Source organism: Oncorhynchus nerka, linkage group LG22, assembly GCF_034236695.1.
Source record: "Oncorhynchus nerka isolate Pitt River linkage group LG22, Oner_Uvic_2.0, whole genome shotgun sequence".
Taxonomy (NCBI): Eukaryota; Metazoa; Chordata; class Actinopteri; order Salmoniformes; family Salmonidae; genus Oncorhynchus; species Oncorhynchus nerka.
In genome coordinates, this window is record NC_088417.1 from 31,506,331 (window position 1) to 31,530,088 (window position 23,758).

General features: G+C 47.6%; 1 protein-coding gene across 3 annotated transcripts in view; it reads right to left on the minus strand.

The window, feature by feature from the left end:
* LOC115125332 (MAGUK p55 subfamily member 7-like) overlaps nt 1–23,758 on the minus strand; it is a 313,135-nt gene that overhangs the window by 144,535 nt on the left and 144,842 nt on the right. For all 3 annotated transcript variants that reach the window (XM_065007128.1, XM_065007126.1, XM_065007127.1), the window contains 2 exons: nt 16,890–16,970; nt 2,649–2,780 (listed from right to left, as the gene is read on the minus strand). In XM_065007128.1, the coding sequence (XP_064863200.1) occupies nt 2,649–2,780; nt 16,890–16,970 (213 nt within the window). The remainder of the gene's footprint in view (nt 1–2,648; nt 2,781–16,889; nt 16,971–23,758) is intronic.

Genomic DNA, 23,758 nt, shown 5'->3' on the forward strand with positions numbered 1-23,758 from the left:
AGTTGTAGTTTGGGCTATAGTAGTAGTAGTAGTAGTAGGAGTAGTTGTAGTTTGGGCTATAGTAGTAGTAGCAGTAGTTGTAGTTTGGGCTATAGTAGTAGTAGTAGTAGTAGAAGCAGTAGTTGTAGTTTGGGCTATAGTAGTAGTAGTAGTAGTAGTAGAAGCAGTAGTTGTAGTTTGGGCTATAATAGAAGTAGTAGTAGTAGCAGTAGCAGTAGTTGTAGTTTGGGCTATAGTAGAAGTAGTAGTAGTAGTAGCAGTAGTTGTAGTTTGGGCTATAGTAGTAGTAGTAGTAGTAGTAGTAGTTTGGGCTATAGTAGAAGTAGTTGTAGTTTGGGCTATAGTAGAAGTAGTAGTAGAAGCAGTAGTTGTAGTTTGGGCTATAGTAGAAGTAGTAGTAGTAGTAGAAGCAGTAGTTGTAGTTTGGGCTATAGTAGAAGTAGTAGTAGCAGTAGTTGTAGTTTGGGCTATAGTAGTAGTAGTAGTAGTAGAAGCAGTAGTTGTAGTTTGGGCTATAGTAGTAGGAGTAGTTGTAGTTTGGGCTATAGTAGCACAGCTAAACCAATGAGGACGTAGAGGACATTCCAGAGCCAGGGCTGACTAAGTGAAGTGAATGCCACCTATTACAATGGCCAGCCAGTGGAACATGGAAGGAGAAGGTTGGAGGCTCCAGTTCTGGAACCCCAAATTACTTTAGGTGTGTTCTATTCCTCTCCGGTTCCCTGGGGTGTGGTTAGGGGGAGGGGGGTGGTGTGGCGCCAGGCAGGCCGAGAGCCAATGGAACCTCAAAATAGAGCGAAACCAGTCAAAACAGGACAGCACGGTTACACGCACAGACCAGATCAAAACAGGGTCGTGGCCTCCACACACACACAAAGGGCGGCGTTCTGATGACAGAGCTCTGTGACAGGCCATCAGTCCAGAGGGGGAGGGACAGGAAGAGAACTGTCAAGCCAGGCAGGACACTGAGTTCAGGACATGGATATATATATACATATGTGTGTGAGAGAGAGAGAGAGAGAACAGTAGAGACAGAAAGAGGAAGAGAAGGATGGAGATCGAGAGATGAGAAAGAGGAGAGGGTGAGAGACTAGACCTGCCAGTTGACCACATAGAGGGGTGGCTGTTAGACAGCAGCAGCGGCGAGAGAGAGAAAAGACCAGGGGAATGTGTGGTATGTCTGTCAGAGTGGAGAGAAGGAACTGGAGCAGCCACCCAGGAAGTAAAGGATGAGAGTGAGAAAGGGAACAAGGCCAAAACCATGGCCGCATCCTAAACGGCCCCCTATTCTCTTTGCAGTGCACCACTTTTGAACAAGGCCCATAGGTCTCTGGTCAAAAGTAGTGCACTATGTAGGGAATAGGATGCCACTTGGGATTCAGAAGCCCATGCTGCTGCTACTGATGCTCTTGCTGAGGTCAGACATCGCCGTGCGGACGTGAGCTGGGAGCACCATGAGGGAACACCACAGGGGAGGAAACCAAGCCAGATACTGTTCATGGGCCAGTCTGACTTACAGAACAGTACACAGAAACGATGGGAGTACCGCAACGTGGCCCATCCTGCTCTCCTGAATCGGCATCGGGACCTGTCCTGGATGGTTGCCCACGAGATTCTCCCGGTCAGGGCCGTTATGCACTCACGGGGCATGGCGAGGACATCCGCGTGCCCCCGACCAGGCTGCGGCCAAGAAGAGTCGGTGAGGCACATGCTCTGGGAGTGCAGAGCCGCCAGGGACCTGTGGAAGGAAGCAGGCCCCCTGATCTCCTCGTGTCTGCCAGCAGGGGAGGACCTAAACCCTCAGCTCGTGCTGTATGGGGTGGGCGAAGGCCCCTTCCATCGAGACCTTCACCAAACTCTGGCCCACCCTCACGTGCCTGAAGGAAGCACTGTGGTCCTCCCGTAACCTGCTGGTAGCGAAAACGTAGAGACCACCCCCAGGCAGTGGCCATGGTAGCCACGGAAGCCCTGGGGTGGTACGAAAGGAAGGGGGCCTCGACCCCAGGCGAAGGGTCCCCCACAGCACCTAGGTCCGGGCGGCCACGGCCTGACAGCGCTGCGGCGCCTAGGGCGATGCGCCAGGAGAGGATCTCCTCTGGGCCCCGAAGGACGGGACGATGATCTATTCAGAAGAGCAGGATGAGGTGAGCGTGATAAAGACTCACCCCGCTCCTGTACAAGGGACTGAAGACAGCTTTTTAACAAAGTGGCTTTTTAACATGTTTTTCATGTCTTAAAAATGTTTTACCTTTGTTAGATCATTAGTACACATTTTAAATGGTTTTTACAGATTCGATGTTTTTACAAAGAAAGTACTTATATTCATGGTTGTTTTCATTGGTTTTAACAACATGTACTTTTTAACAAATTTAAATGTAACGTTCGAATGCTGTGTTTTATGCTTTGTTGCCGTTTTATGTGTATAAATGATGTAAAAAATGTATGAGCTGTTTTTAAAGGAATTGTGCCAATAAAACTTTTCCAAAAGAAAAAAAAAAAAAACCAGTCCAGTACTGTTACAGAGGGGTCTCATCGGGTTCTCCAGACTTCAGATACAGAGAAGCACCATCTCACACTGACTACTGGTCATTGAAGAAAACAGGGAACCTGTTGCTGTTGTTGTGGCGAGAGTTGTGAGGGGGACTTACGAGAGGCTCCTTGTTCTTGACCAGCCGTATGATCTTCACTGAGACCTCGTCATCATCGATGTCATCGGGCAGCGGAGGCAGCTCGGGGTCGTAACTCTTCTGGGCCACCGTGTCATGGACAGACAGAAGACTCTACGGAGAAGAGGAAGAGGGGGATAAAGGAGGAGAGCGATAGAGGGGGCAGAGGGAGAGGAAAGAGAAGGATTAGGGTTACCATGCACGAAACAAAGCCCACATCCCGACACGGAGACAATGTGCAGTTAACAACAGCACACAGCCAAACTACAGAGAACTCCTACAATACGCAGAGGCCCTTCCAACGAGAGCGAGAGAAAAGGCAGACAGGAAAAAAGGAGGGAGGAAGTCCCTCCTCTGAACATTATGAATGGCTGTGCCTGCCTCAAGTACCTGATGATGGATTTGATTTGGTTAAGCTCCCGTTATTCTATCTACATGTGTTAATTGCCATTAAGGCTCATAGTCTGCTCATAGATCTTCCTGATTAAAGGAGGTTAGCGCCGCTCGTCCCGAGGTCGCACTGAGACGCTATGAATCATGGGGGATGTTAAGGAGGACAGGGGAATGGAGGACAAGTGAGTGTGTGTGTGTGTGTGTGTGTGTCGGGACTGCTCCCACGGGAACGCTAGCTAGCTGATGTTCAGCAACAGACAGAGCGAGGAGCAAAGTAATGAAGTTCTCAGGCGCCTCACATATTTCACACTCTCACAAGCAGCAGCAGAGCGAGAAGAAATGGGACGACACAGACGAGAATGATCGCATTCAGAGTCATTTCTCTAACTATTTAACGGCTCTGTGTCCTCTTCAAATGCTGCTGGAAACGCGCCGTTTTTTTCCACGAAATAAAAAACATTGTCCAATCACGTGCCAGAAAGAGGAGGGTGAGAGAGGTGGAGGACAGAGGGGAGGGGAGGAGCAGTCTGTTTTATGACATGGGAGCACACTGCGCTACAGCGTTCAAGATGTTCCTAAAGAAGACCAGATGAGAGGAGACTGAGGAGGAAGAGGAAAAGGAGAAAGAGGAGGAAGAGACAGGAGGAATAGGAGAAAGAGAAGGAGGAAGAGAACTGGTGTGATGTGCCCCAAGCTCCACTGGGAGTCAGTCTGAGTCTATCTGCTAATCAGCAGCAGATACACACAGGCCTGCTCTTCTCCTTCATTGAATGACCCTACGGTCCAGAAACATCTCCAACCTTCCCCTCTCTCATAACCGACTCACTGATTCTACTAGCCAGTGTTTTGAAGCATCCTGCACCTGATTGTGCTCCATTCAGAGCTGAATAAAACATTACAGTACAAATATTTTTCAGAGGAACACTCTCTTTCTCTTGATTTGCTAAGTAGCCACATCTCTTCCGTTTTTCTTCCTTTCTTCTCTTTTTGGGAGGTTAGAGAAAACGTTTCATGTGGTAGTAGCAGTATCGCGAGAGGAGTATTTTTGGGGGACTCCGAGGATAAACGGACAAACGGATGGACACATTCGGTGTCCCCAGCCGCCCTGGTGAGGTGTTGCTGTCACTCAACACCTGATCTGGTTCCTCAAGAACACCAAGGACTGTTACTATGTGCCAATCACAGCTTGTTCCTGCTTCAACCACGGAACAGACCAACCCTACCGCAACATCACTTCCTTAACTTAACCCAGCTCACCTCAGGCCTCACAGGGCTCCCCCTCCACTCTCGGTTTCCTAGCCCTTTGTGTCTGTGTTTGTGTGTGCGTGCGTACGCCTTCATATGAGTCCTCATAGCGTACCCCTACTCACTATCCTTAATCCGACTTCCTCTACATCCTTACTAGTCTCAGGTTACCATACTCCCTCTCTAGCATCAGGAAGTCTGGAGACCGCGGTTGGATCCCTATCCACTCATCGATGCCCACCACCTCCCCTGTCCGGCCCGAGTTGACACTCACCCCACCTCCTGTCCCCTGACAGGTCGTAACAGCCTGGCCGGTAATGTCTTGTAAAAACTCCCCATCACAAGCAGAGACTAGCATCAACAGCACCAGGCTAATAGGTAGCACATGGCAGAGAGGCAGGGCAGACCCCTGGCTTGTGGTGGCTGCTGACACACTCACACAGAGACGCCCATACTCACACACACAGACGAACGCACACACACAGAAACGCGCACACACAGAAACACGCACACACAGAAACGAACACACACACAGACGCCCATACTCACACACACAGAAACACGCACACACAAAGACGAGCGCACGCACACACAGACGAGCGCACACACAGACGAGCGCACGCGCACACACAGACGAGCACACACAGACACACACACACACGGAAGCATTTTTCTGGGTCAACGACAGTGAGCAGATCCTGTTATGTTTTAGAGTCAGTGTTCTGTGTGTGTGTGTGTTCATGTATGTGTCTCTTAATTGAATGTAGAGCTGATATCCTTGCTGGAACTGAATGATTCAGCTGGAGCAGGAGCTGGGCCTCCTATTCAGCCTGGGTTACGGCGAGACCGAGCCCGAGTCCCAAATGGAACACTATCCTCTACATGGTGCACTACGTTTAACCATGGCCCACAGGGCACAAGGTGCCGTTTGGGACACAACAGAGCGGGGTTCTGGAGCAGTGGGTTAAGTGTCAGCCTAGCACTGTCTGCCTCTGCAGGATGAAAAAGGACTCAACAGACAAGCCTAGTTTAATGAGCGCTAGATGCCAGGAATGACCAGGAGGTTTATTTGGACAAGCTCAGTGATCTGTTTTTATAGGATCCCTATCATGTCTAATGAACACAAACACCGCCAGGCCCTCAAAGTACTGTTAGCAGGGCGAGCCCAGCCCGGTCTCGGAGGTATCCGAAGTTGGGGATCAAATGGCATCCTTTTCCCTAGTGCACTACTTTTTACTGGAACCCTATGGACCCCGGACAAAAGTAGTGCACTATGTAGGGAGTAGGGTGCCAATTGAGATTCTTTTTCTGAAGTCCCTGGCTCGACGATGTGGTAGGCAGAGACCCCCCCCGCCCCGGAAACAGACAGCCGTCATAATTGGCACTTTCATCACTGTCAATGTTAGTGTTTCTGAGGAGGTTAATATGGGCAGGAGTTGTTTATTCATCTGGGAATCATAACGGGAGAGAGAGGTGGGGAGGCGGGTGAGTGTGTGTATGTGTGTATATGCGTGTGTGCGCAGAGAAGCACTTTAAAACGCTGTGATTTATGTCCTGCCCTAGGAAGGGATCCTTTCAGCCATAATGGAGAGTGACACAGTTACTATCACACAGAGACACCATTCAGAGCCCAGCCATCTGATTGTGTTTTACACACAGACTGGGATTTCCATGGACCTGGGTAGGTGTCGGTGCCCCAGTAGAACGGACACATCTCTGTCCAGCCATCAAGAGTGAGGAGGAGGAGGGAGAGAGAGTGACACAGACAGAGAGTGAGGGGGAGGGAGAGAGAGAGAGGAGGAGGAAGGGAACTAGACACGGAGAACTAGACACTCAAATGAGACTGCTTCCAAACCTCAGTCAGTCAGTGAATGTGTCACAGTTAAAACGTTCCCCCTGCCACCGTTCCCCAGCACTCTGGCTAGCTGAGGCGGAGTTAATCTATCGTGACCGAGTGCTTCTGCTGCTTGAAGCTAGAAGATCGTCGTTGTGACGGTTTACCCAGGGAACGTTGAAACTATCAGACCGGCAGCGTTGTGGGCCAGGCACAAACCATACAGACACCAGCCAGGGTGGAGAGAGAGAGGGAAGGGGGAGATAGGGGGAGTGTGTGTGTCCGTGCATGCGTGTCAGTGTGTGTACACTAGGGTATCTATGAACAGACCGCTGCGGTGAAAGGAGAGATGAGAGACAGACAGGGGAGAGGCCCCTACTTAGCAGCCCTGATGGCGGAGGCAGTATGTGTGTCTGTGTCCCAGTGCGTGCAATGCTTGGACCACTCCCCCGTCTCAGTCTCTCATCTTTCCTTCCCCCGGAGCCGGTCGGCCCTAGTGAACGATGACTTTTTACGAGGAGAGAGAGAGCTCCCCTGAGATGGTTCGATGCTGGGCCGTAAACACAACCTGCAAACTCTATCAAAACCCAATAAAGGGAGGTGTGCGGACACCGGCACGCTCCGTGGCAGAAGAGAGTCCTCAATGAGCCGTCGAGACTAGGGCACGTCCCTTTGGCCATATTTTTTATATCCCAAATGACACTCTATTCCCTATATAGTGCACTACTTTTGTCCAGATCCTAAGGCACTATATAGGTAGCCATTTGAGACAAAGCCATAGCATAGTGAAGCAGGCAGCACTCCCTCCAACAGACAGACTGCAGTTATGATGAATTCACACACACACACACACACACACACACGCACACGCACACGCACACGCACACGCACGCGCGATTCCCCTGATGTTCAGTGTGAGGGGGTCCATCTGACTCTATTCATCTTGTAACTGTTCTCTCTCTGTCCTGCTGTTTGACATGATGGAGACAGAGGCAGAGCTCCAAGGTTTTGTTTTTCTGGCAACGTTCTGTCTGTCTGACAGTGTGACGGCCTGAGTCATATCTAAAGTGTCTCTCCAAACCTCTCACCAGACACACACGCACACAAACACCTGCACACACACACACAAACACACCTGGGGTCTGCATGATCATCTAACGTTTGAGATTTACGTCTAACAAGAGAGAGACAGCAGCCAGAGAATTGTTAAAAGGAGAGAAGAAGAAATAAGCCTTTAAAAGCTTGAAGAAGTGCTGTATCCGTTGGTGTGATATCATCTGGCTGACCTGTGGAGGAACAGAGAAGTCATGTATCATAGAGAGGACACAGGAGGCTGCTGAGGGAGGACGGCGCATACTAATGCTGGAATGGAGCGAATGGAGTGGCAACAAACACCTGGAAACCACGGAAACCATGTGTTTGATACCATTCCACTAACTCCAATACCAGCCGTTACCACGAGCCTGTCCTCCCCAATTAAGGTGCCACCAACCTCCTGTGGGAAGCATCCCAAATGGCGCCTTATACCCTATATAGTGACCAGGGCCCTGGCCAAAAGTAATGCACTATATAGGAAACTGTGCACCATTTGGGACAGAACCCACAGCACAGCTAGGACATGATGTCATTGTTGGAGGGAGACGGGAGAAATAACTCACAAATTGAAGATTGACTTAGTACCATGTAGAAGGAAGGGGTATGGAGTGACTGGGTGTGTTCTGAGTACCATGTAGAAGGATGGAATATGGAGTGACTGGGTGTGTTCTGAGTACCATGTAGAAGGAAGGGGTATGGAGTGACTGGGTGTGTTCTGAGTACCATGTAGAAGGAAGGGGTATGGAGTGACTGGGTGTATTCTGAGTACCATGTAGAAGGATGGGGTATGGAGTGACTGGGTGTGTTCTGAGTACCATGTAGAAGGATGGAATATGGAGTGACTGGGTGTGTTCTGAGTACCATGTAGAAGGAAGGGGTATGGAGTGACTGGGTGTGTTCTGAGTACCATGTAGAAGGAAGGGGTATGGAGTGACTGGGTGTATTCTGAGTACCATGTAGAAGGTGTGTTCTGAGTACCATGTAGAAGGATGGAATATGGAGTGACTGGGTGTGTTCTGAGTACCATGTAGAAGGATGGAATATGGAGTGACTGGGTGTGTTTTGAGTACCATGTAGAAGGATGGGGTATGGAGTGACTGGGTGTGCTCTGAGTACCATGTAGAAGGATGGGGTATGGGGTGACTGGGTGTGTTCTGTGTACCATGTAGAAGGATGGAATATGGAGTGACTGGGTGTGTTCTGTGTACGATGTAGAAGGATGGAATATGGAGTGACTGGGTGTGTTCTGAGTACCATGTAGAAGGAAGGGGTATGGAGTGACTGGGTGTGCTCTGAGTACCATGTAGAAGGAAGGGGTATGGAGTGACTGGGTGTGCTCTGAGTACCATGTAGAAGGAAGGGGTATGGAGTGACTGGGTGTATTCTGAGTACCATGTAGAAGGATGGGGTATGGAGTGACTGGGTGTGTTCTGTGTACCATGTAGAAGGATGGGGTATGGAGTGACTGGGTGTGTTCTGAGTACCATGTAGAAGGATGGGGTATGGACTGGGTGTGTGACCATGTAGAAGGATGGGGTATGGGTGACTGGGTGTGTTCTGAGTACCATGTAGAAGGATGGGGTATGGGGTGACTGGGTGTGTTCTGTGTACCATGTAGAAGGATGGAATATGGAGTGACTGGGTGTGTTCTGAGTACCATGTAGAAGGATGGAATATGGAGTGACTGGGTGTGTTTTGAGTACCATGTAGAAGGATGGGGTATGGAGTGACTGGGTGTGCTCTGAGTACCATGTAGAAGGATGGGGTATGGGGTGACTGGGTGTGTTCTGTGTACCATGTAGAAGGATGGAATATGGAGTGACTGGGTATGTTCTGTGTACGATGTAGAAGGATGGAATATGGAGTGACTGGGTGTGTTCTGAGTACCATGTAGAAGGAAGGGGTATGGAGTGACTGGGTGTGTTCTGAGTACCATGTAGAAGGATGGAATATGGAGTGACTGGGTGTATTCTGAGTACCATGTAGAAGGTGTGTTCTGAGTACCATGTAGAAGGAAGGGGTATGGAGTGACAGGGTGTGTTCTGAGTATCATGTAGAAGGAAGGGGTATGGAGTGACTGGGTGTGCTCTGAGTACCATGTAGAAGGATGGGGTATGGGGTGACTGGGTGTGTTCTGTGTACCATGTAGAAGGATGGAATATGGAGTGACTGGGTATGTTCTGTGTACGATGTAGAAGGATGGAATATGGAGTGACTGGGTGTGTTCTGAGTACCATGTAGAAGGAAGGGGTATGGAGTGACTGGGTGTGTTCTGAGTACCATGTAGAAGGATGGAATATGGAGTGACTGGGTGTATTCTGAGTACCATGTAGAAGGTGTGTTCTGAGTACCATGTAGAAGGAAGGGGTATGGAGTGACAGGGTGTGTTCTGAGTACCATGTAGAAGGAAGGGGTATGGAGTGACTGGGTGTGCTCTGAGTACCATGTAGAAGGAAGGGGTATGGAGTGACTGGGTATGTTCTGTGTACGATGTAGAAGGATGGAATATGGAGTGACTGGGTGTGTTCTGAGTACCATGTAGAAGGAAGGGGTATGGAGTGACTGGGTGTGTTCTGAGTACCATGTAGAAGGATGGAATATGGAGTGACTGGGTGTATTCTGAGTACCATGTAGAAGGTGTGTTCTGAGTACCATGTAGAAGGAAGGGGTATGGAGTGACTGGGTGTGTTCTGAGTATCATGTAGAAGGATGGGGTATGGAGTGACTGGGTGTGTTCTGAGTACCATGTAGAAGGATGGGGTATGGGGTGACTGGGTGTGTTCTGTGTACCATGTAGAAGGATGGAATATGGAGTGACTGGGTGTGTTCTGTGTACCATGTAGAAGGATGGAATATGGAGTGACTGGGTGTGTTCTGAGTACCATGTAGAAGGAAGGGGTATGGAGTGACTGGGTGTGTTCTGAGTACCATGTAGAAGGATGGAATATGGAGTGACTGGGTGTGTTCTGAGTACCATGTAGAAGGTGTGTTCTGAGTACCATGTAGAAGGAAGGGGTATGGAGTGACAGGGTGTGTTCTGAGTACCATAGAAGGAAGGGGTATGGAGTGACTGGGTGTGCTCTGAGTACCATGTAGAAGGAAGGGGTATGGAGTGACTGGGTGTATTCTGAGTACCATGTAGAAGGATGGGGTATGGAGTGACTGGGTGTGTTCTGAGTACCATGTAGAAGGATGGGGTATGGAGTGACTGGGTGTGTTCTGTGTACCATGTAGAAGGATGGGGTATGGAGTGACTGGGTGTGTTCTGAGTACCATGTAGAAGGATGGGGTATGGAGTGACTGGGTGTGTTCTGAGTACCATGTAGAAGGATGGGGTATGGGGTGACTGGGTGTGTTCTGTGTACCATGTAGAAGGATGGAATATGGAGTGACTGGGTGTGTTCTGTGTACCATGTAGAAGGATGGAATATGGAGTGACTGGGTGTGTTCTGTGTACCATGTAGAAGGATGGAATATGGAGTGACTGGGTGTGTTCTGTGTACCATGTAGAAGGATGGAATATGAAGTGACTGGGTGTGTTCTGTGTACCATGTAGAAGGATGGGGTATGGAGTGACTGGGTGTGTTCTGAGTACCATGTAGAAGGATGGGGTATGGAGTGACTGGGTGTGTTCTGAGTACCATGTAGAAGGATGGGGTATGGGGTGACTGGGTGTGTTCTGTGTACCATGTAGAAGGATGGAATATGGAGTGACTCGGTGTGTTCTGTGTACCATGTAGAAGGATGGAATATGGAGTGACTGGGTGTATTCTGAGTACCATGTAGAAGGTGTGTTCTGAGTACCATGTAGAAGGAAGGGGTATGGAGTGACAGGGTGTGTTCTGAGTATCATGTAGAAGGAAGGGGTATGGAGTGACTGGGTGTGCTCTGAGTACCATGTAGAAGGATGGGGTATGGGGTGACTGGGTGTGTTCTGTGTACCATGTAGAAGGATGGAATATGGAGTGACTGGGTATGTTCTGTGTACGATGTAGAAGGATGGAATATGGAGTGACTGGGTGTGTTCTGAGTACCATGTAGAAGGAAGGGGTATGGAGTGACTGGGTGTGTTCTGAGTACCATGTAGAAGGATGGAATATGGAGTGACTGGGTGTATTCTGAGTACCATGTAGAAGGTGTGTTCTGAGTACCATGTAGAAGGAAGGGGTATGGAGTGACAGGGTGTGTTCTGAGTACCATGTAGAAGGAAGGGGTATGGAGTGACTGGGTGTGCTCTGAGTACCATGTAGAAGGAAGGGGTATGGAGTGACTGGGTGTATTCTGAGTACCATGTAGAAGGATGGGGTATGGAGTGACTGGGTGTGTTCTGAGTACCATGTAGAAGGATGGGGTATGGAGTGACTGGGTGTGTTCTGTGTACCATGTAGAAGGATGGGGTATGGAGTGACTGGGTGTGTTCTGAGTACCATGTAGAAGGATGGGGTATGGAGTGACTGGGTGTGTTCTGAGTACCATGTAGAAGGATGGGGTATGGGGTGACTGGGTGTGTTCTGTGTACCATGTAGAAGGATGGAATATGGAGTGACTCGGTGTGTTCTGTGTACCATGTAGAAGGATGGAATATGGAGTGACTGGGTGTGTTCTGTGTACCATGTAGAAGGATGGAATATGGAGTGACTGGGTGTGTTCTGTGTACCATGTAGAAGGATGGAATATGAAGTGACTGGGTGTGTTCTGTGTACCATGTAGAAGGATGGGGTATGGAGTGACTGGGTGTGTTCTGAGTACCATGTAGAAGGATGGGGTATGGAGTGACTGGGTGTGTTCTGAGTACCATGTAGAAGGATGGGGTATGGGGTGACTGGGTGTGTTCTGTGTACCATGTAGAAGGATGGAATATGGAGTGACTCGGTGTGTTCTGTGTACCATGTAGAAGGATGGAATATGGAGTGACTGGGTGTGTTCTGTGTACCATGTAGAAGGATGGAATATGGAGTGACTGGGTGTGTTCTGTGTACCATGTAGAAGGATGGAATATGGAGTGACTGGGTGTGTTCTGTGTACCATGTAGAAGGATGGAATATGGAGTGACTGGGTGTGTTCTGTGTACCATGTAGAAGGATGGAATATGGAGTGACTGGGTGTGTTCTGTGTACCATGTAGAAGGATTGAATATGGAGTGACTGGGTGTGTTCTGTGTTCATGTAGAAGGATGGGGTATGGAGTGACTGGGTGTGTTCTGTGTACCATGTAGAAGGATGGAATATGGAGTGACTGGGTGTGTTCTGTGTACCATGTAGAAGGATGGAATATGGAGTGACTGGGTGTGTTCTGTGTACCATGTAGAAGGTTTGAATATGGAGTGACTGGGTGTGTTCTGTGTACCATGTAGAAGGATGGAATATGGAGTGACTGGGTGTGTTCTGTGTACCATGTAGAAGGATGGAATATGGAGTGACTGGGTGTGTTCTGTGTACCATGTAGAAGGATGGGGTACGGAGTGACTGGGTGTGTTCTGTGTACCATGTAGAAGGAAGGGGTATGGAGTGACTGGGTGTGTTCTGAGTACCATGTAGAAGGATGGAATATGGAGTGACTGGGTGTATTCTGAGTACCATGTAGAAGGTGTGTTCTGAGTACCATGTAGAAGGAAGGGGTATGGAGTGACAGGGTGTGTTCTGAGTACCATGTAGAAGGAAGGGGTATGGAGTGACTGGGTGTGCTCTGAGTACCATGTAGAAGGATGGGGTATGGGGTGACTGGGTGTGTTCTGTGTACCATGTAGAAGGATGGAATATGGAGTGACTGGGTATGTTCTGTGTACGATGTAGAAGGATGGAATATGGAGTGACTGGGTGTGTTCTGAGTACCATGTAGAAGGAAGGGGTATGGAGTGACTGGGTGTGTTCTGAGTACCATGTAGAAGGATGGAATATGGAGTGACTGGGTGTATTCTGAGTACCATGTAGAAGGTGTGTTCTGAGTACCATGTAGAAGGAAGGGGTATGGAGTGACAGGGTGTGTTCTGAGTACCATGTAGAAGGAAGGGGTATGGAGTGACTGGGTGTGCTCTGAGTACCATGTAGAAGGAAGGGGTATGGAGTGACTGGGTGTATTCTGAGTACCATGTAGAAGGATGGGGTATGGAGTGACTGGGTGTGTTCTGAGTACCATGTAGAAGGATGGGGTATGGAGTGACTGGGTGTGTTCTGTGTACCATGTAGAAGGATGGGGTATGGAGTGACTGGGTGTGTTCTGAGTACCATGTAGAAGGATGGGGTATGGAGTGACTGGGTGTGTTCTGAGTACCATGTAGAAGGATGGGGTATGGGGTGACTGGGTGTGTTCTGTGTACCATGTAGAAGGATGGAATATGGAGTGACTCGTGTGTTCTGTGTACCATGTAGAAGGATGGGGTATGGAGTGACTGGGTGTGTTCTGAGTACCATGTAGAAGGATGGGGTATGGAGTGACTGGGTGTGTTCTGAGTACCATGTAGAAGGATGGGGTATGGGGTGACTGGGTGTGTTCTGTGTACCATGTAGAAGGATGGAATATGGAGTGACTGGGTGTGTTCTGTGTACCATGTAGAAGGATGGAATATGGAGTGACTGGGTGTGTTCTGTGTACCATGTAGAAGGATGGAATATGAAGTGACTGGGTGTGTTCTGTGTACCATGTAGAAGGATGGGGTATGGGGTGACTGGGTGTGTTCTGTGTACCATGTAGAAGGATGGAATATGGAGTGACTGGGTGTGTTCTGTGTACCATGTAGAAGGATGGGGTATGGAGTGACTGGGTGTGTTCTGAGTACCATGTAGAAGGATGGGGTATGGGTGACTGGGTGTGTTCTGAGTACCATGTAGAAGGATGGGGTATGGGGTGACTGGGTGTGTTCTGTGTACCATGTAGAAGGATGGAATATGGAGTGACTGGGTGTGTTCTGTGTACCATGTAGAATGATGGAATATGGAGTGACTGGGTGTGTTCTGTGTACCATGTAGAAGGATGGAATATGAAGTGACTGGGTGTGTTCTGTGTACCATGTAGAAGGATGGGGTATGGAGTGACTGGGTGTGTTCTGAGTACCATGTAGAAGGATGGGGTATGGAGTGACTGGGTGTGTTCTGAGTACCATGTAGAAGGATGGAATATGGGGTGACTGGGTGTGTTCTGTGTACCATGTAGAAGGATGGAATATGGAGTGACTCGGTGTGTTCTGTGTACCATGTAGAAGGATGGAATATGGAGTGACTGGGTGTGTTCTGTGTACCATGTAGAAGGATGGAATATGGAGTGACTGGGTGTGTTCTGTGTACCATGTAGAAGGTTTGAATATGGAGTGACTGGGTGTGTTCTGTGTACCATGTAGAAGGATGGAATATGGAGTGACTGGGTGTGTTCTGTGTACCATGTAGAAGGATGAATATGGAGTGACTGGGTGTGTTCTGTGTACCATGTAGAAGGATTGAAATGGAGTGACTGGGTGTGTTCTGTGTACCATGTAGAAGGATGGGGTATGGAGTGACAGGGTGTGTTCTGTGTACCATGTAGAAGGATGGAATATGGAGTGACTGGGTGTGTTCTGTGTACCATGTAGAAGGATGGAATATGGGTATGGGGTGTTCTGTGTACCTAGAAGGTTTGAATATGGAGTGACTGGGTGTGTTCTGTGTACCATGTAGAAGGATGGAATATGGAGTGACTGGGTGTGTTCTGTGTACCATGTAGAAGGATGGAATATGGAGTGACTGGGTGTGTTCTGTGTACCATGTAGAAGGATGGGGTATGGAGTGACTGGGTGTGTTCTGAGTACCATGTAGAAGGAAGGGGTATGGAGTGACTGGGTGTGTTCTGAGTACCATGTAGAAGGATGGAATATGGAGTGACTGGGTGTATTCTGAGTACCATGTAGAAGGTGTGTTCTGAGTACCATGTAGAAGGAAGGGGTATGGAGTGACAGGGTGTGTTCTGAGTACCATGTAGAAGGAAGGGGTATGGAGTGACTGGGTGTGCTCTGAGTACCATGTGAAGGATGGGGATGGGGTGACTGGGGTATAGAAGGATGGAATATGGGGTGTGATTCATGTAGAAGGAAGGGGTATGGAGTGACTGGATGTGTTCTGTAGAAGGATGGAATATGGAGGACCATGTAGAAGATGTGTTCTGAGTACCATGTAGAAGGAAGGGGTATGGAGTGACTGGGTGTGTTCTGAGTACCATGTAGAAGGATGGGGTATGGAGTGACTGGGTGTATTCTGAGTACCATGTAGAAGGATGGGGTATGGAGTGACTGGGTGTGTTCTGAGTACCATGTAGAAGGATGGGGTATGGAGTGACTGGGTGTGTTCTGTGTACCATGTAGAAGGATGGGGTATGGAGTGACTGGGTGTGTTCTGAGTACCATGTAGAAGGATGGGGTATGGAGTGACTGGGTGTGTTCTGAGTACCATGTAGAAGGATGGGGTATGGGTGACTGGGTGTGTTCTGTGTACCATGTAGAAGGATGGAATATGGAGTGACTCGGTGTGTTCTGTGTACCATGTAGAAGGATGGAATATGGAGTGACTGGGTGTGTTCTGTGTACCATGTAGAAGGATGGAATATGGAGTGACTGGGTGTGTTCTGTGTACCATGTAGAAGGATGGAATATGGAGTGACTGGGTGTGTTCTGTGTACCATGTAGAAGGATGGAATATGGAGTGACTGGGTGTGTTCTGTGTACCATGTAGAAGGATGGAATATGGAGTGACTGGGTGTGTTCTGTGTACCATGTAGAAGGATGGAATATGGGTGTGACTGTGTGACTGGGTGTGTTCATGTGTTCTGTGTGACCATGTAGAAGGATGGAATATGGAGTGACTGGGTGTGTTCTGTGTACCATGTAGAAGGATGGAATATGGAGTGACTGGGTGTGTTCTGTGTACCATGTAGAAGGATGGAATATGGAGTGACTGGGTGTGTTCTGTGTACCATGTAGAAGGATTGAATATGGAGTGACTGGGTGTGTTCTGTGTACCATGTAGAAGGATGGAATATGGAGTGACTGGGTGTGTTCTGTGTACCATGTAGAAGGATGGAATATGGAGTGACTGGGTGTGTTCTGTGTACCATGTAGAAGGATTGGAATGATGGAGTGACTGAAGGTGTGTTCTGTGTACCATGTAGAAGGATGGGGTATGGAGTGACTGGGTGTGTTCTGTGTACCATGTAGAAGGATGGAATATGGAGTGACTGGGTGTGTTCTGTGTACCATGTAGAAGGATGGAATATGGAGTGACTGGGTGTGTTCTGTGTACCATGTAGAAGGATGGAATATGGAGTGACTGGGTGTGTTCTGTGTACCATGTAGAAGGATGGAATATGGAGTGACTGGGTGTGTTCTGTGTACCATGTAGAAGGATGGAATATGGAGTGACTGGGTGTGTTCTGTGTACCATGTAGAAGGATGGAATATGGAGTGAATGGGTGTGTTCTGAGTACCATGTTGAAGGATGGGGTACGGAGTGACTGGGTGTGTTCTGTGTACCATGTAGAAGGATTGAATATGGAGTGACTGGGTGTGTTCTGTGTACCATGTAGAAGGATGGAATATGGAGTGACTGGGTGTGTTCTGTGTGACGTTGGTAAGGGCGATCGAGATAGAGAGTGAGAGAAATAGTGTGTGTGTGTGTGTCTGTTTGTGTGCGTCTTACCTTGACGTGGGGTTTAGCCAGTAGATTGAGTAGCTCGCTGATCTCTTCACTGGCACTTTTACCCTGCAGTTCCTCAGACAGCTGAGAGTAGGTGAGTGAGTGAGAGAATTGAAAGAGAGATAGGAAGAGAGAGTGTCTGTTAGCATTAATATCGTCCAGTGATAACGACAGTCATACAGAACAACAGACTAACATGCTGACCAGACCGGACACGTCATGCGCGTTGCAAAATAAATGTACACATACATGTTATCCCATCATTTCCCCCACACTGCTCGCACGCGTCAGCGAGCGTCTGCATGGCCAGGCGCTAAAACACAAAATCGGTTCTATTTGTGACGCTCAAAGCGCTGCAAGTCCAGCCTCTCCCATCCCCTCTTTGGTTTTTAGAAGCATATACCCACGTTCCATCTCCTCATTGGTTTTTAGGAGCATATACCCACGTTCCATCTCCTCATTGGTTTTTAGAAGCATATACCCACGTTCCATCTCATAGGTTTTTAGGAGCATATACCCACGTTCCATCTCCTCATAGGTTTTTAGGAGCATATACCCACGTGGGTGACTGAAAGATGAACTTGGGCACTCACTCGGAACAAGGAAGAGCTCAGTTGTCTTTGTTTGAAAAGTTCTTGGTAGCTATCTACAGTGGCAAGAAAAAGTATGTAAACCCTTTGGAATAACCTTGATTGTTGCATAAATTGGTCGTCAAATTTGATCTGATCTTCATCTAAGTCACATCAACAGACAAACAGTGTGCTTAAACTAATAACACACAAACAATTATACGTTTTCATATCTTTATTGAACACACCGTGTAAACATTCACAGTGTAGGTTGGAAAAGTATATGAACCCCTAGGGCTAATGACTTTTCCAAAAGCTAATTGGAGTCAGGAGTCAGCTAACCTGGAGTCCAACCAATGAGACGAGATTGGAGATGTTGGTTAGAGAAATAGAGCAATCCAGGTAATTCCAAAGGGTTCACATACTTTATCTTGCCACTGTAGCTTCTTAGTTTGGATCCCGCGACGCAGTTGGCATCAGTTGCTGGGACTGCTTGTCTTTTTCCAGTGATCTTGCCGACAAAGGACTGGTCTGAGGAGCTATTTGGCGTCGCAGCTAGCCCAGCTGCATATCAAGCCAGCAAGGTTCTTGAACGCAGCCTGTGACGCGGTTAAGCATCGTGGCTGGGACCACAGATTGTTCTGGGTTTGTGGCTGTCTAGATCCCTGCTGTTTGTTGTTTTCAAATTTCCCTGTGACCTGCCCTGTCTGGAACTGCAAGGAGTAACAGCATAACCTACGTTGAGTTGAATGAGTAGAACGGTGAGTCGATGATTTGAACAGGAGAAAGGCAAGATGACAGCAACCTGTAAGTCATTGAGAGAGTACATCAGTTCTGTATGTGAATTCATGATAACAATGACATAAAACAGATTATCTCGAGGAACCAACAAGGCGGAACAACACGGTTGTGGACCGAATTTCAGAATCTCCACATGAGACCTGGATGGAGTCTGCGGGAAATGATCTCTGAGAAACTGAAGATGGACCACAGGAAGATTGAGGTGGAGAGCGCCCACAGGACTGGAAAACCAACCACCGGCCCAGGCTGATAGTGGTCAAGTTCCTGAGGTTCAAGGACAAGGTAGCTGTTCTGGAAAGAGCCAAGAACTTGAGAGGAACGAATATCTTCCTCAACGAGGACTATCCTGAAGCTGTTCGCCAGAAGAGGAAAGAACTGATCCCAGCCATGAAAGCTGCCAGAGCGAGTGGGGACATTGCGTACATCCACTATGACATTGTCCACCCTGATGACAGATCCAAGCCTAACGGTTCGGAGCCTCAACCTCGCAACATATACACACACACCAATTTATTAATGGACTGCTGAATGTATATTTTTTATCTTGCTTTGTTTGCTCTTTTCAGTATTATGTCTATTTCTGATAAGATACCCAGGGAAGGGCTGAAAATAGCCCATATTAATATATGTAGCCTTAGAAATTAAATCAGTAACTTGCTAACATTAGATAACAGTCATATATTAGCCATGTGTACCACTTAGATAATTAATTTGATGATGCAGCAATAGCAATACATGGATATAACATCTATAGGAGAGCCAGTGTAATGCTTGTGGGGGAGGTGTTGCTGTATATATATATATATATTTATATTCAGAGCCATCTCCCTGTAATGCTTAGAGAAGATCTTATGTCAAGTGTTATTGAAGTGTTGTGGTTGCTCACTTGGCTCATCCAAAGCCTTTTCTTTTGGGTTGTTGCTATAGGCCACCAAGAGCTAACCGTCAGTATCTAAATAATATGTGTGAAATGCTTGATAGTGTATGTGATGTAAACAGAGAGGTCTACTTTCTTGGGGACCTGAATATTGACTGGTTTTCATCAAGCTGTCTGCTCAAGAGGAAGCTTCTCACTGTAACCAGTGCCTGTAACCTGGTTCAGGCTATTAATCAGCCTACCAGGGTGTTTAAAAACACTACAGGAACAAGATCATCCACATGTATCGATCACATTTTTACAAATACTGTAGAACTTTGTTCTAAAGCTACATCCATACCCATTGGATGCAGTGATCACAATATAGTGGCTATATCCAGGAAAGCCAAAGTTCCAACAGCTGGACCTAAAATAGTGTATAAGAGATCATACAACAGATTTTGCTGTGACTCTTATGTGGATGATGCTAAAAATATGTGTTGGTCTGATGTGATTAATGAGGAGCATCCATTTATGAAATTGCTTCTTCCAATTATTGATAAACATGCACCTGTTAAGAAACTGATTGTTAGAACTGTTACGGCTCCATTGATTGATGAGGAATTGAAAAACTGTATGGTTGAAAGAGATGGGGCAAAAGGAGTGGCTAATAAGTCAGGCTGTACATCTGACTTACTGCAAATTGAGAAATGATGTAACTAAACTCGACAAAAAGAAGAAGAAACTAAATTATGAAGCCAAGATCAATGATGTAAAGAATGATGGAAAAAATAACGTTGGATAAACGATGGGCAGAAACACAAATTAAACTCCATCTTTCATCGAATCATATGGCTCATTCATCACAAAACCATTTGATGTTGCCAATTATTTGAATGATTACTTCAATGGCAAAGTGGGCGAACTTAGGCAGGAAATGCAAACAAAGAACAGCGAGCAATTGTATTCATGCATGAAAAATAAAACAAATTAAAGAAGAGCAGTGCAAGTTTGAATTTTGTAAAGTTAGTGTGGGAGAGGTAGAAAAATGATTGTTATCTATCAATAATGACAAACCTCCTGGCATTGACAACTTAGATGGAAAGCTACTGAGGATGGTAGCTGACTCTATAGCCACTCCTATCTGTCATATTTTTAATCTGAGCCTAGAGGAAAGTCTTTGTCCTCAGGCCTGGAGGGAAGCCAAAGTAATTCCGCTACCCAAGAGTGGTAAAGCGGCCTTTACTGGATCTAACATCGGACCTATCAGCTTGCTGCCAGCTCTTAGCAAACTGTTGGAAAAAATAGTGTTTGACCAAATAAAATGCAATTTTTCTGTAAAGAAATTAACAACAGACTTTCAGCATGCTTATAGAGAAGGGCACTCAACATGTACTGCACTGACACAAATTACTGATGATTGGTTCAAAGAAATTGCTATCGATCTAAACTCAACAAAAAAAGAAACAGCCCTTTTTCAGGACCCCGTCTTCAAAGATAATTTGTAAAAATCCAAATAACTTCACAGATCTTCATTGTAAAGAGTTTAAACTCTGTTTCCCATGCTTGTTCAATGAACCATAAACAATTAATGAACATGCACCTGTGGAACGGTCGTTGGGAAATTAAGGTCACAGTTCTGAAAACTTAGGACACTAAAGGCCTTTCTACTGACTCAAAAACACCAAAAGAAAGACGCCCAGGGTCCCTGCTCATCTGCGCGAACGTGCCTTAGGCATACTGCAAGGAGGCATGAGGACTGCAGATGTGGCCAGGGAAATAAATTGCAATGTCGTACTGTGAGATGCCTAAGACAGCGCTACAGGGAGACAGGACGGACAGCTGATCGTCCTCACAGTGGCAGACCACGTGTAAAAACACCTGCACAGGATCGGTACATCCAAACATCACACCTGCGGGACAGGTACAGGATGGCAACAACAACTGCCTGAGTTACACCAGGAACGCACAATCCCTCCATCAGTGCTCAGACTGTCCACAATAGGCTGAGAGAGGCCGGACTGAGGGCTTGTAGGCCTGTTGTAAGGCAGGTCCTCACCAGACATCACCGGCAACAACGTCACCTATGGGCATAAAGCCACTGTCGCTGGACCAGACAGGACTGGAAAAAGTGCTCTTCTCTGACGAGTCGCGGTTTTGTCTCACCAGGGGTGATGGTTGGATTTGTGTTTATCGTATAAGGAATGAGCGTTTCTCCGAGGCCTGTACTCTGGAGCGGGATCGATTTGGAGGTGGAGGGACCGACAGGGTCTGGGGTAGTGTGTCACAGCATCATCGGACTGAGCTTGTTGTCATTGCAGGCAATCTCAAAGCTGTGCGTTACAGGAAAGACATTCTCCTCCCTTGTGATACCCTTCCTGCAGGCTGATCCTGACCTGACCCTCCAGCATGATAATGCCACCAGCCATACTGCTTGCTCTGTGAGTGATCCTTCCTACAAGACAGAAATGTCAGTGTTCTGCCATGGCCAGCGAAGAGCCAGGATCTCAATCCTATTGAGCACGTCTGGGAACTGTTGGATCGGAGGGTGAGGGCTAGGGCCATTCCCCCCCAGAAATGTCCAGGAACTTACAGGTGCCTTGGTGGAAGAGTGGGGTATCATCTCACAGCAAGAACTGACAAATCTGGTGCAGTCCATGAGGAGGAGATATGCAGCAGGTTACTGTTACTTTTGATTTTGACCCTCCCATTTCTGTTAGTCACATGTCTGTGGAACTTGTTACGTTTATGTCTCAGTTGTGGAATCTTGTTATGTTCATACAAATATTTACACGTTAAGTTTGCTGAAAATAAACAGTTGACGTTTCTTTTTTTGCTGAGTTAAGAGGGTTTCTTTAATGGAAGCTTCTCTAATGTCAAACATGTAAAGTGTGGTGTACCGCTGGACAGCTCTCTAGGCTCTCCACTTCTATTTTTACCAATGACATGCCACTGGTATTAAACAAAGCATGTGTCCATGTATGCTGATGATTCAACCATATATGCATCAGCAACCACAGCTAATGAAGTCACTGAAACCCTTTACAAAGAGTTGCAGTCTGTTTTGGAATGGGTGGCCAGTAATCAACTGGTCCTGAACATCTCTAAAACTAAGAGCATTGTATTTGGTCCAAATCATTCCTTAAGTTCTAGACCTCAGCTGAATCTGGTAATGAATGGTGTGGCTGTTGAGAAGAAATTATAAGAAAAAGCCTGAAGGAAGCAGGAGAGATGACGAGAAACTCATTTGGTTTACCGTTTTAGCTGTGGATTAATTTCCGGAGGACCTTGTGCATTTCAGGTAAAATAACAACCCAATGTTTTTATCTCAGGACAAATTAGCTAGCAACCGCAAGCTAGCTAGCTAAGTTGCCATGAATGTTTAATGCTTTTCGACCTGTCCCCAAACTAATATAATTGGTTCAGAGTTGTTGAGGTTTCAACCTGTATGTGTGTCCTGATCGGGTCTGGTGTGGGGTACAAAATCAGCAGGCGCGCAAGCAGTTTGGTCAGTATGTAACAAGGCCAGACGAAAAGAGGCCTTAGTCATGCTCTAGAGGTAGTAATCCCTGTCTGTGTGCTGAGGGCCGCCAGGCAGCATGAAAAGAGACAGCCCATCAATCTGATGTCTCCCTAATACCCTCTGCTTCAGCACCAGAGCCAAAGCCAGGGGCCCAGAACCAAACCTGGTGGGCTGCTGCCTGGACCAGACCCGTGGTTGTCTGGTTGTCTAGAGGGGGTGGCCGGGCTCATCTCCGTGGGCTGGACAGGAGCTGATTTATGGGTGCCCTGGCAGAGAGAGCCGTGGTTCGAGCCGTGGTTCCCTGGGGGTGAGGAAGGCTGGAGAGAAGCGGGGAAGGAGCGGCTGAGTGCCCAGACAAAGGGTCGCTTGTGAGTGAACGGGGATGAGGAGGAGAACCGCCTGAACTGCGTCTGTTCAACGAGCCCCGGTGAAAAATCACAAGAGCTCTGAGAATCCTCCCACTGGCAGGGACAAGAGGAGGAGTGTGTGGGAGGAGGAGGGGAGAAGAAAAACACACACCAGGGTTAGGGTCAATCCATTTAAATTCTAGTCAATTCAGGAAGTACACTGAAATTCAAATTCCAATTCTCGTCAATGCTGTTCAATGGGGAAAATGGGGAAGTGGAATTTGGTATACTTTCTGAATTGACTGGAATAGAAAAGGAATTGACCCCTAACCCTGACACAGCCTGCTCTCTGTTGCTCTGAGCGAGCGACCACCAGTAGACCACAGTAAAGGGGCTCTAAAGCCAGGGGGGGAACAGTTCAAGGAACATCATCCTCCCACACACACACCCAAACTAGCGTGTGATGATTACAGAGGAAAAGGGCGGAGTATGTTTGACTAATGACGTCCAGGGTGAGGTAGCAGTCAGGTAGGGGTGAGGTACAAGGCAGCAGGGGTGAAGGAAAGGGCCGTGGAGGGAGAGAGAGAGGGGGTCACTATTGCACTGCTGTTGCCCTCTGAAGAGACAGACGGGAGCTTAAGTGTGTGTGTGAGAGCGAGAGAAGAATAAAGATGAGGTTGTGAGCATCTTGCTCTGTACAGACATCACCCCTTGCCAAAGTGAACTGCTACGAGAGAGAGAGAGAACAGGTCCTTTTATTGTCTCATTAAAGGCTT